The 12,493-nt window shown below is 39.3% G+C and overlaps 1 protein-coding gene across 12 annotated transcripts in view; it reads right to left on the bottom strand.

The window, feature by feature from the left end:
* Positions 1 to 1,157: 1,157 nt before the first annotated feature.
* The window catches only part of ZNF420 (zinc finger protein 420), a 32,349-nt gene continuing 21,013 nt past the window's right edge, over positions 1,158 to 12,493 (bottom strand). For all 12 annotated transcript variants that reach the window (XM_037730712.1, XM_017506433.2, XM_017506437.2 and 9 more), the window contains one exon: positions 1,158 to 4,318. In XM_037730712.1, coding sequence (XP_037586640.1) covers positions 2,388 to 4,318 — 1,931 coding nt within the window. In that variant the 3' untranslated portion in view covers positions 1,158 to 2,387. The remainder of the gene's footprint in view (positions 4,319 to 12,493) is intronic.

Here is a 12,493-nt window from a genome sequence, read left to right as displayed (position 1 = left end):
TTGCTTGCTATTTACCATATACCTAGAATACAACTAATAACCACTATACCAACTGTTAACTTTTCCTAAGCTGTGACATCCTTTCATCTGAGTTACTACAACCTCCTCATCAATTTTTTTCAACAGCTGTGTTTCCCTCAAAATAAAGTATCTTTACAATGGCTTGCACGCTTGGCATGATATGGTCCTCTGTTATCTCTCTGTTCTGCTCTAGCAACCACTCCTTTGCAAAGTGCTCTTCAATAACTTCCCCAACTTTCCTAAAACACATCAGCATTGTCCCATTGTAGGACCTCGCTAGCTTTCCCCTGTGCCTGGAATGCTTTTCCCTTAGATAACCACTGACTTATCACCTCACTCCTTCAAGTCTTGGCTCAAGTCTTTCCTTCTTGGTAGTCTACCTTGATCACTGTATTTCACAAAGCAACCTAAATTATCATATCCCTCCCACTGCCTTTGAATGATTTTTTCCCCATAACACTTAAGTTCTAACATACTCTGTACATATGATTACCTCCTCCTGCTAGAATTGTTAAGACAAATATCCAAAACATCTAAGATAGTGGCTGGAATATATTAAGTACCTAATAACTGACTACTTTTAGAACAATAGGCACCTATCAGGAAAGCATAAATATGTTTACTAGCAGACTGCCTTTGTATGCAATGGCACTGGTCTAATTTCTTGTTCAGGTTCTCATGTTGTATCACTGTAAGTGGCTTAAGGATAGAGGACTGAGGGCTGGCCATAATAGATAACATCTTACCAAAGTAATACTGCTTTCAGTTGCTGCTAGCGGGCCACCTAGCTCTACTCTGAATTTACCTCGTTCACAGGACATTCCTGAAAGCAGCAAGAAGTGTGCAACATGCATCCTGAATTCACCTCTGGCATTTCTTCCAACATCACAGCAGTGACTGATATACAAAGCATGGTGGTATGAGTGGGAGGCAGTGACACGACGTCCTGCCTGTTAAAACAAGCATCTTTCAGCTCCTACCTTAATTTGGGCAGTTCCTCATTCTCAACAACCTAGAGATACTCCAATGGCCTCAATACCCGATTTGAGATTTCCTTTACCCATAGCATCCCACTTCTAGCTACAAAATTTTATATCCTTAAGAATTTTTATTGTCAGTAACAGAACTACAATTGCATCAACAAATAAGATGTTTAATTTTATTTAAACAAACACAGGAGGCAAGCAGACCAGAGCAAGTATGGCTGTTCCACAAAATCATCAGGGTTGCAGACTCCTTCTGCATTTCTGCTCCATGATCCCTAACACCCAGATACCATTCTCAAAGTCCCCATGACAGTACTGGAGCTCCAGCTTTGATGTCCACGTTGTAGGAAGGGGAAAAAAAAGACAGAAAAAAATGGATTTCATAAATCTCCTACTCATATAAACACCACTTCTATCTTGTTGATCTGCAAGGAAGGCTGAGATAGTTTTTCAGCCCAGAATTTTGTTATTAAAAAAGAGAAAATAGATATAGAGTAGGAAAAAAGCAGTCTCTATCACAAACTCTTATCATTTTGCATTGCAAAATAGTCTGTAATATTGGTTCTTACTTTTGTTTACTTCAAAAGCAATACATTCAAGTTTTTAAAAATTTCCTAGATTAGACTTTGGATCTTAGACTTTGTTAAAAATCACTTCACGCCTTGCCCCAATTCTCAAACAGCTGTGCTCAATCATCTAGTCATTAAATCCACTGGCTTTTTTTTGAACAGTATGAATTTCCTCTTATAGCAATAATGGATGAGATTTAAATGACAGCTTTCTCACATTCATTATGGCATACAGTGCCCCTTACCCATCTAGGATGTGTTGATAAAAGATTTCTCAATATTTATTACACTCATAAGTGCTCTCCTCTCATGCAAATTCTCTAAAATAACACTAGGGAAAATGGTAGCTAATATTTGTGGTATGCTATGTTCAAGGCACCATTCTAAGAGCTTTCACATGTAATAACTTACATAATACTTCCAAGAATCTTATAATAAAGGTAATATACTTAGGTGTATCTTAAATGATTAAACCAAGGTAGAGGTTAAGTATCATGATACATATAACAATAACAACAACAAAAAATCAACTAGTAGAGCTAAGATAATGTTGAAAAAGATATTTGTTTTCAATATGGCTAAAGGCCTTCCTACATTTACTGTATTGAAACTATTCTCCAATTTGCTAATGTTTAATAGGTTTTCAGTAATGATAGGTTTTTCTATATGAATGACACTAACATTTTCTTTTCCTCATACAAATTCTCTGATGCTGTGCCTGAGGCAGATGTGCACCCATATTCACATCTGTGAGAATTCGTTGCTGATAACCAGAGAACCTCTTCATAGTGATCTCAAAGAATCAGACAGTTCACATGTAAACTTCTGAGCCGTGACTAAAGTCAATACCACATTCTTTATATTCAAAAGATTTCTCACTGATATGAATTCTCTGATGTTGTGTTAGTTGTGAACCACGAGTAAAGGCCTTTCCACATTCCTTACATTGATATGGTTTCTCACCAGTATGAATCCTCTGATGCCGAGAAAGATGTGAGCTCTGAGTAAAGGCCTTTCTGCATTCTCTGCATTCATAGGGCTTCTCACCAGTATGGATTCTCTGATGTAGAGTAAGTTGAGAGCCATGACTAAAGGCCTTGCCACATTCCTTGCATTCATAGGGTTTTTCTCCAGTGTGAATTCGCTGATGTTGAGTCAACTGTGAACCACGAATAAAGGCTTTCCCACATTCCTTACATTGATACGGTTTCTCACCAGTATGAATTCTCTGATGTTGTATAAGTAGTAAGCCACGTGCAAAGGCCTTTCCGCATTCATTACACACATAGGGTTTCTCACCAGTGTGAAGTCTTTGATGTTGGGAAAGATGTGAACTCTGAGTAAAGGCCATTCTACATTCTTTACATTCATAAGGTTTCTCACCAGTATGGATTCTCTGATGTTGAGTAAGCTGTGAGCCACGAATAAAAGATTTCCCACATTCCTTACATTCATAGGGTTTCTCACCTGTGTGAATTCGCTCATGCTGAGTAAGTTCTGAGCCACGACTAAAGGTTTTTCCACATTCTTTACATTCATAGGGTTTCTCACCAGTATGAATCCTCTGGTGTCGTGTAAGGAGCGAGCCACGATTAAACGCCTTTCCACATTCCTTACATTGATAGGGTTTCTCACCAGTATGTATTCTCTGATGTTGGGTAAGTTGCGAGCCATGACTAAACGTCTTTCCACATTCCTTACATTCATAGGGCTTTTCATTGGTATGAATTCTCTGGTGTTGGGTAAGTTGTGAGCCGCGGATAAAGGCCTTCCCACATTCTTCACATTTATAGGGTTTTTCACCAGTATGAATCCTCTGATGTTGCATAAGTAGTGAGCCCCGAATAAAAGCCTTTCCACATTCCTTACATTCATATGGTTTTTCCCCATTATGAATTTTTTGATGTTGAGAAAGCTGTGAGCCACAAATAAAAGCTTTCCCACATTCCTTACATTCATACGGTTTCTCACCGGTATGAATTCTCTTATGCAGAATAAGTTGTGAGAGCTGAGTAAAGACCTTCCTACATTCTTTACATTCATAGAGCTTCTCACCAGTATGAAGTCTCTGGTGTAGTGTAAGTTGTGAATTCTGAGTAAAGGCCTTCCCACATTCTTTACATTCATAAGGTTTCTCACCAGTATGAACTTTTTGATGTCGGGTAAGTTGTGAGCTACGAATAAAGGCTTTCCCACATTCTTCACATTTGTATGGTTTTTCACCAGTATGAATTCTATGATGTAAAATAAGTTGTGAGCTTTGAGTAAAGGCCTTCCCACATTCCTTACATGCATAGGGTTTCTCACCAGTATGAAGTCTCTGATGAAGACTGAGTTGTGAATCACGACTAAAGGCTTTCCCACATTGCTTACATTCATAGGGTTTTTCACCAGTATGAATACTTTGATGTTGTGTTAGGTGTGAGGCTCGTCTAAAGGCTTTCCCGCATTCCTTACATTTATAGGGTTTCTCAGTAGAATGACATTTTGAATGTTGAGACAAGTAAGTATGCTGGTTGAAAATGGACATTTTGTCATATATGATTATCCCTTGCCTGAAATATTCCTTCTGATTTTCTTGTTGCTTCTCCATCTTGGCTTTGGCTTCCAAATATTCCCTAGAATTGGACTCCTCAAGGTCACACTTTTCAAGCCTGTTACTCATTTCCCATTGGGATAATTCTGTTTCATAAGTGTTCTTTTCTGGAGATAAGTCCTTTCTTGCACACCTTGAAGGCAAGTCTGAAATAAGAGAGAATTTAAAAATTGAGAAATATAACTTCTATAGCAAAGACAAATAATAGGAAATTATAATATCCATTAAAAAAAGAACATAAAATACATGAGTTTGTTTCAAATATTGCTTACTATGACCCATGATACCTACCTTTCACATCACAACCTACTATAAAGTTTCATAAAACAGTATCTTCCCTGCTTTCTATTCTGTTCTGCAATAAGTCTGCTCTTTTCTATTTCTCTCTCTCATACACAAAACTGACTAAACTGATTTCATAGTACAGAAATGTTCCTACCTAGAATTAAAAAATTGACTAAACTGATTTCATAGTACAGAAATGTTCCTACCTAGAATTAAAAAAAATAACAAAACTGATTTCATAGTACAGAAATGTTCCTACCTAGAATTAAAAAAAATTAGCTTAGAAATATCTCATATATTAATATATGAAAGGGGCATCTGAGAGATGAGAGAATAATGAAAACTCAGATGAGAAGATAAGGGAAGAGATTAAGAAAAATTTTAAAGTCAGTAGTTCTCAAGCTTTGGTGGAGATCAAAATCACCTGGGGAGCATGTTAAGATTATAGTTCTCCAACATTACACCAGGCTAATTGCTAGTGAATCAGATAAAGATTCTGGAGATCTCATTTTTAATACTTCCTATCAACTGATTCATATTCAGATCATGATTTTCTGTATCTGCTTAATACTTTTTAGTAGCTTCCATGTTAAACTTAATATAAAATCCAAACTCTTCAATGACTTTGACTCATTTCTGACAATCCAAAAATTTGGATTAAGGTCATTTAAGACTGCTTGCCATAGCAAACTTAAATCATTACTGGATTTTGTATAATGTTATGCAAGGACTGAAATTTTTAAATTTTTCTTTGCAATGTCTGGCACTCAGTAAAAACCAGGTCAATGAAAGCACAAAACAACTGAAAAACAGGAGAAAAAATAAAAGAAACTTTGACCTATAAGGACTCAAGTCATGTATCCACCCACCATCATACTTCTATTAATCTTAAATACCCTTGTCCTGGTCCTCTGTAATCAACCCTTCATTCCACCCTAGTGGTAGATGCCTAGAAACCAGTGACTGTGGTTTCCTTACAAATTCCTTACAGATAGTAGCAAAAGCACCTCCATACTAACTCTATGATCCTATTTACCTCTCCAATTGCTCTTCTTTAACTCTCCCTATCCCTTTCAAACAAGATACTAAGTTGCTTTTGTTTACTTATTCTTACTTCACAGTTTACTTTGTTCCTTCATGCTTTGGCTCACGTCTTCTCATCTTGTCTATTCAAGAACAATTCTGTGCAACACATCCTAGAGCTCCCAGGTGCTGCTACAGGTCTAAAACATAATGAAAGGGTTCTATAATCTCATGGAATGTTGGAGAGAAAAAAGGCAATTATCCAGGCTGGGCGTGGTGGCTCAGCCTGTAATCCCAGCACTTTGGGAGGCCAAAGAAGGTGGATCATTTGAGGTCAGGAGTTTGAGACCAACCTGGCCAACATGGTGAAACCTCATATCTACTAAAAAATACAAAATCAGCTGGGTGTGGTGACAGGCATCTGTAATTCCAGTTACTTGGGAGGCTGAAACAGGAGAATCATTTGAACCAGGGACGCAGAGGTTACAGTGAGCCAAGATCTTACCACTGCACTCCAGCCTGGGCAACAGAGCAAGACTCCATCTCAAAACAAACAAACAAACAAACAAACATATATATATATGGAGAGAGAGAGAAAGAGAGAGAGAGAGAGAAGATTAAAAGAAAATAAAGAAGATCAAGCAATGAAGTAAGAGCCAGAAACTAGAGAGGTCAACGTGCTCTGAAGTCAGAGCTACCCCTGGAACATTTGCTGGCTTCAGTAGCCTAAAGTTCTATCTTAGTGTTCTGAAAAGATTTAAGAGACAAGCCCTTGCACCCACACAAGAGCAGTGATTAGAAATAAACCACTTTACAAAATTCGAAACTATTCAAGGCCTAAAGTTCAGAGACAGGAAAAAAAGTTCATCTGACCTCAGTCTTGGCCATTTTTAAAAAATTGACTTTTACTCTGAGTTGGGGAGCCAAAATTAATACATAAAAAGATCGTTAATGGGAAAGTACAAAAGCTAGATGGATAGAAGTTAGGTGGCTAGTATAATCCACCTGGCTCAGACCAGATGATCGTGGAGGTAAGGGTGGAGGAAGTGAGGTATCATTAGAGAACGGATATATTTTGAAGGTATACTAAAGAGGATGTGATGATGGAATGGACATGTAACATGGAAAAGAGAACACAAGGAAGACTATGCATGTTCTGCCTGAAAGGCTGGAACGAAGAAGTGCTACTTACTGAGAACTCTTCACTGTTGTGATAGGGGCAGATCTGGAAGAGAATGTGAAGAGTCTGGTTTTGAACTATTAGATATCAAATGAAAATGTTCAACAGACACATATATGTGCAAGTATGTGACTCTAGGGAGGTGTTTGGATTACAGATATAGTTTGAAAGTCATTACCAAATAAATAACATTTAAAGCTATGAGATTTGATGAGGTCACCCAGGGAGTACCTTTGTATATAAAACAGAAGGAGAAGGATGAAAAAGGGATGTTTGATGATTGAACCCTTGGTCACTTCAGGTAGATGAGAAGGAAACAGCAATGGAGACTAAGGAGTAGCCAGCGAGGAAGGAGGAAAATTAGGAGAGCACAGAACCCCAGAAGCCATGTGAAACAAGAGTTTTAAGAAGGAATGATTGGTTATATCAAATGCTGAGACATGAGGCAAATGGTGCAAATTTTTTTTTTTTTGAGATGGAGTCCTGCTCTGTCGCCCATCCTGGAGTACAGTGGCACGATCTCAGCTCACTACAACCTCCACCTCCCGGATTCAAATGATTCTCTTGTCTCAGCCTCCTGAGTAGCTGGGAATCCATGCACACACCATCACGTCTGGCTAATTTTTTTGTATTTTTAGTAGATACAGGATTTCATCATGTTGGCCAAGCTGGTCTCGAGCTCCTGACCTCAGGTGATCCCCCTGCCTCGGCCTCCCAAAGTGCTAGGATTACGGGTGTGACCCACTGCACCAGGCCTAAATGTGCTTTCTAAATTAAAAATGGCTTTATTAGCAATATGGAGATTACTGGTAATCTTCACAAGAATGGCTTTGGTAGAATAATGGGAGCAAGTTCTGACTGAACCAGATTCAAAAGAATGAGAGAATGAGAGAAAAGCTGGTGTTAGGGAAAATGGAAAATTATTTTGTATTTTTCTGTAAAAAGTAGCAAAGAAGGCCAGGTGTGATGGCTCATGCCTGTAATCCCAGCACTTTGGGAAGCTGAGGCGGGTGAATCATGAGGTCTAGAGCTCAAGACCATCCTGGCCAAAATGGTGAAACCCCATCTCTACTAAAAATACAAAAAATTAGCCGGGCATGGTGGTATGTGCCTGTAGTCCCAGCTACTTGGGAGGCTGAGGCAGGGGAATTGCTTGAAACTGGAAAATGGAAGTTGCAGTGAGCTGGGATCGTGCCACTGCACTCCAGCCTGGCGATAAAGCATGACTCTCTCAAAAAGAAAAAAAAGTAGCAAAGAAATGGAGCTATATCAGAAAAATGTGTATATCAAAAGATTTGTTTCTGTGTTTTTCCTTTTAAGATAGAAGAAACTATAACATGTTTTTATGCTGATGAGAATTATTGTAAAAGTTATGGACAAGTTGATGTTAGAGGAGACAAAGGGCAATTGCTTCAACAATGTCCTTAAAAATATGAGAAGGAATGGAATTCAGTATCCAAGTGAGAGTACTGGCCTTAAGTAAAGGCACAAAAAGTTTACATGTCTACAGAAAAAGAGGTTGAATGAATATAGATGAAGGTAGGTAAAAACACAAGGAAGCAGGAACTTGCAGAAATTCTCTACTGCTAGCTTCAGTTTTCTCAGTGAAATCAGCTCAGGGACATCATCTAAGAGCCAGGCAAGGAATTATAATAGTCATGACCATTATGTAACTAACAACTTAACTCCTAAATAAAGAAAAACTAGCAGACATACAAAGAAATGAATCATAGTCATAGTAAAGAATAGAATATAAACAGAAAAGAAATAAAAACAAGGAAGACTATAACATAATAATATAGGCAGATAGATAAAACTGATATAAAATGTTTTCAATTATCATATTAGCATAAAATTAAAAATTATAAAAACATATAATCCTTGAATTAAGTAACTAAGACACTTCTATATGATGTTTGTTATAGGAGGAAATAAAATAAAATTTAAAAACAATTTAGAGGCAGGGTGCAGTGACTCACGCCTGTAATCCCAGCACTTTGGGAAGCTGAGGCAGGCGGATCACGACGAGTTCAAGAGTAGCCTGGCCAACATAATGAAACCCATCTCTATTAGAAATACAAAATTTAGCCAGGCACGGTGGTGGTGCATACCTATAGTCCTGGCTACTTAGGAGGCTAAGGCAGGAGAATTGAACCTGGGAGGTGGAAGTTGCAGTGAGTCAAGATCATGCCACTGCACTCCATCATGGGCAACACAGTGAGACTCTGTCTTAAAAAAAAAATTTAGAACTAAATAGCGAAAGAAACGGTGGGAAAGCCCATGAAATCAGCTAAATTTGTACCTAGAGAAATTTACAGTTTTAAGTACATTTATTAAAAAAACAAGAAATATTATAGTTAAAAACAAGAGAATTAAGATTTCACCTCAAGAAGTGAGCAAAAAGCATTAACTAAAAACCAAAAATAAGCAAGATAAAAATCAGAAAATGAGTTAATTAGAAATGCAGAAACAGCAGAAATAATTAGAAAAACTAAAATACCAAAATTCTTTGAAAATATCAATAAATAATACAAAAAAGTGACATGTAGGAAAAAAATACGTGGAGCACAAATCCAAAGCACTGGAAAGAAAAAACAAACCATAAATTCAGGAGATAAAAAGTATTTATGAGAGATTATGGGTGTGACATCAGCAAGATGCCAGAATAGGAGGTGACCCGCTCATATCCCATCACAACAAGAATTCTGCACCCATCCACAGATAAAAGTCTCTTTGCAGAAGCTTTGGAAGTCAGGTAGGAGGGTGTAAGACTCAGGTAAAGCCCAACACCTAGGAAAGTAATTTTGAGAGTGCAGACTGGCACTCAGGTGGCTGATCTGCCATGCTGATCCCAGGTTCAAGCTTGAAAATGGCCCCATTCCCCATAGGGCTGGGCTACAGCCCCATTTGGCCTTGGGCGTGAATCAAAACCATCTGTCAAAAGGTCCAGGAGGAACCAGGCACACTAGTGTCTAGGTAGAGAGGCTCGTATGCCTGCTGACATCCGTTCTGATAGTGAACCTCCCAGTTGCTCTGTGGCTCAGCTCCAGCCTCTTAGCTGGGGTCCTAGTTCAGAACTGCTCATACAAGGATCCAGAGTAAGATTCACCCATATCTAGTAGTTTGGGCGTTGGAGTCTTCACAATGGGCTCGCCAATCTCTGTCCCACAGCAGACATTAAGGAAGCACAGTCTGCCTTGGGCCCTCCTGCAATAACTGGAGAACTATCTCCTCTGTGCAGATACACTGGGAGACACACACCCACGTGGGCTGAGGTGGGCTCATCAGCTGCCATTCCACAGCACATGCTCAGGGGGTCCAGTCTCAGCTCCAGCATCTCCCAGTACAGTCAGGGAACTATTCCATCTGTGCAGGCACCAGCTGGGAGACACATGCCCATGGAAGCCTCTGTCCCACAGCAGATCCCGAGAGGGCCCAGTCTAAGCTCCAACCCCTCTTGTTGTAGTCATAGAACTACCCTCTCTGTGCAGAGACATGCTGGGAGACGTGCACCTGTCTAAGCCAACAAGATAGGCTTGCCAGCCTCTGTCCAACAGCAAATCCTGAGGCAGCCCAGTCTCAGCTCCAGTCCTCTCACTGTAATTAGAGACCTATCTTGCCTGCGCAAGGACCTCCTGTAGGAACACCTATCTAGGCCACCAGGACAGTCTTCTGGGCTCAGGTCCCTGTCTGGACTTCCCATACAACACTAGTATCCTTCCTGGGTTTTTCCTAGGTCCACTCAGGTGGAGAGCCTCATCAACCTTGGAATCCTTGTAACTAGCAGGAAGCCTGGGCTCAAGAATGCCCTTTAATGCTGAGACAAATGCAGCGGTTACAGGCTCAAGGGAATACAACAGTTAGTCTGTTTAGAATGTCTGGAAGGCCCTTAGAAGAAGGATAGCCACAAACAAACAAAGCCAGATTGCAAACTTTTTTTTTTTTTTTTGAGAAGGAGTCTTGCTTTGTCACCCAGGCTGGAATGCAGTGGCACAATCTCAGCTCAGCTCACTGCAACCTCTGCCTCCGGGGTTCAAGCAATTCTCCCGTCTCGGCCTCCAGAGTAGCTGGGACTACAGGCACACGCCACCACACCTGGCTAATTTTTGTATTTTTAGTAGAGACAGGGTTTCACCAGATTGGTCAGGCTGGTCTCAAACTCCTGACCTCAGGTGTTCCACCCACCTCAGCCTCCCAAAGTGCTGGGATTACAGGCATGAGCCACCACGCCCAGCCTGCAAACTCAAATAAATCACTCAGTGTGCAGACATCATCACATGTTCATAAACATAACGAACATTCAGGAAAATATGAGCTCATCAAATGAACAAAATAAGGTGCTAATGACTGGCGAAATCAATGTACAAAAATAAGTAGCATTTCCATATGCCAACAGTAAACTATGTGAAAATGAAATCAATTCCATTTATGATAGCAAAAAAACAAAAACAAACAAACAAACAAACACTGAAACAAACCAAGGAATAAATTTAACCAAAGAGGTAAGAGTTTTACAATGAAAACTATAAACATCGACAAAAGAAATTAAAGAGGAAATTAATAAATGAAAATATATTCCACGGATCAGAAGAATTAACATTGTTTAAATGTCTATACTACCCAAAACAATCTACAAATGCTATGTAATCCCTATCAAAATACCACCAATGACACTATTCACAGAAATACAAAGAACAATCCTAAAATTCAGATGGAACCATAAAAGTCCCCAAACAGCCAAAGCAATCTTTTTTTTTATTTTTTGAGATGGTGTTTTGCTCTTGTCACCCTGGCTGGAGTGCAATGGTGTGCTCTTGGGTCACTGCAACCTCCACCTCCCAGGTTGAAGTGATTCTCCTGCCTCAGCCTCCTGGAGTAGTGGGGATTACAGGCATCCACCACCACGGCTAGGTAACTTTTTGTATTTTCAGTAGAGATGGGGTTTCACCATATTGGCCAGGCTGTTCTCAACCTCCTGGCCTCAGGTGATCCACCTGCCTCAGCCTCCCAAAGTGTTGGGATTATAGGCATGAGCCACCACACTCAGCCACCAAAGCGATCTTGTACAAAAAGAACAAAGCTGCAGGCATCACACTCCATGACTTGAAAATATACTACAAAACAATAGTAACCAAACAGTATGGTACTGGCATGAAAACAGACACATAGAACAATGGAACAGGATAGAGAACCCAGAAAAAAAAAATCCATATATTTGCAGCCAATTGATTTTCAACAAGAAGGCCAAGAACACAAGTTGGGAAAAGGACACCTTATTTAGTAAATGGTACTAGGAAAACTGAATATCCACCTGCAAAAGAATAAAACTAAACCCCTATCTCTCACCACTCAACTCAAAATGGATTAAAGACTTAAATGTAAGACTGGAAACGATGAAACTAGTAGAAGAAAACACAGGGAAACAGACACTGATCTGGGCAAGGATTTTTTAATAAGACCCCAAAGGCACTGACAATAAATGTAAAAACAGATAAATGTATTACATCAAAAGTAAAAAGCTTCTGTACAGCAAAGGAAATGAGAGTAAAGAGACAACCTACAGAATGGGAGAAAATATTCACAAACTATGCATCTAGCAAGGGGTCGATACCAAGAATATATAAGAAAGTCAACTCAACAGCAAAAAAACTGCTCATCTGATTAAAAAATAGTAAAAAGATTTGAATAAACATTTCTTAAAAAAGACATACAAATGGCTAACAGGTAAGTGAAAAATGCTCAACATCACTAATAATAGGGAAATGCAAATCAAATCAGATATCACCTCACCATTATTAGAAGGGCTATTAAAAAGACAAAATATGCCGGGCGC

This window comes from Cebus imitator, unplaced genomic scaffold (assembly GCF_001604975.1).
Source record: "Cebus imitator isolate Cc_AM_T3 unplaced genomic scaffold, Cebus_imitator-1.0 Scaffold356, whole genome shotgun sequence".
Lineage (NCBI taxonomy): Eukaryota > Metazoa > Chordata > Mammalia > Primates > Cebidae > Cebus > Cebus imitator.
The sequence above is the reverse complement of the archived record's forward strand: the minus strand, read 5'-3'. Positions and strand labels throughout refer to the sequence as shown.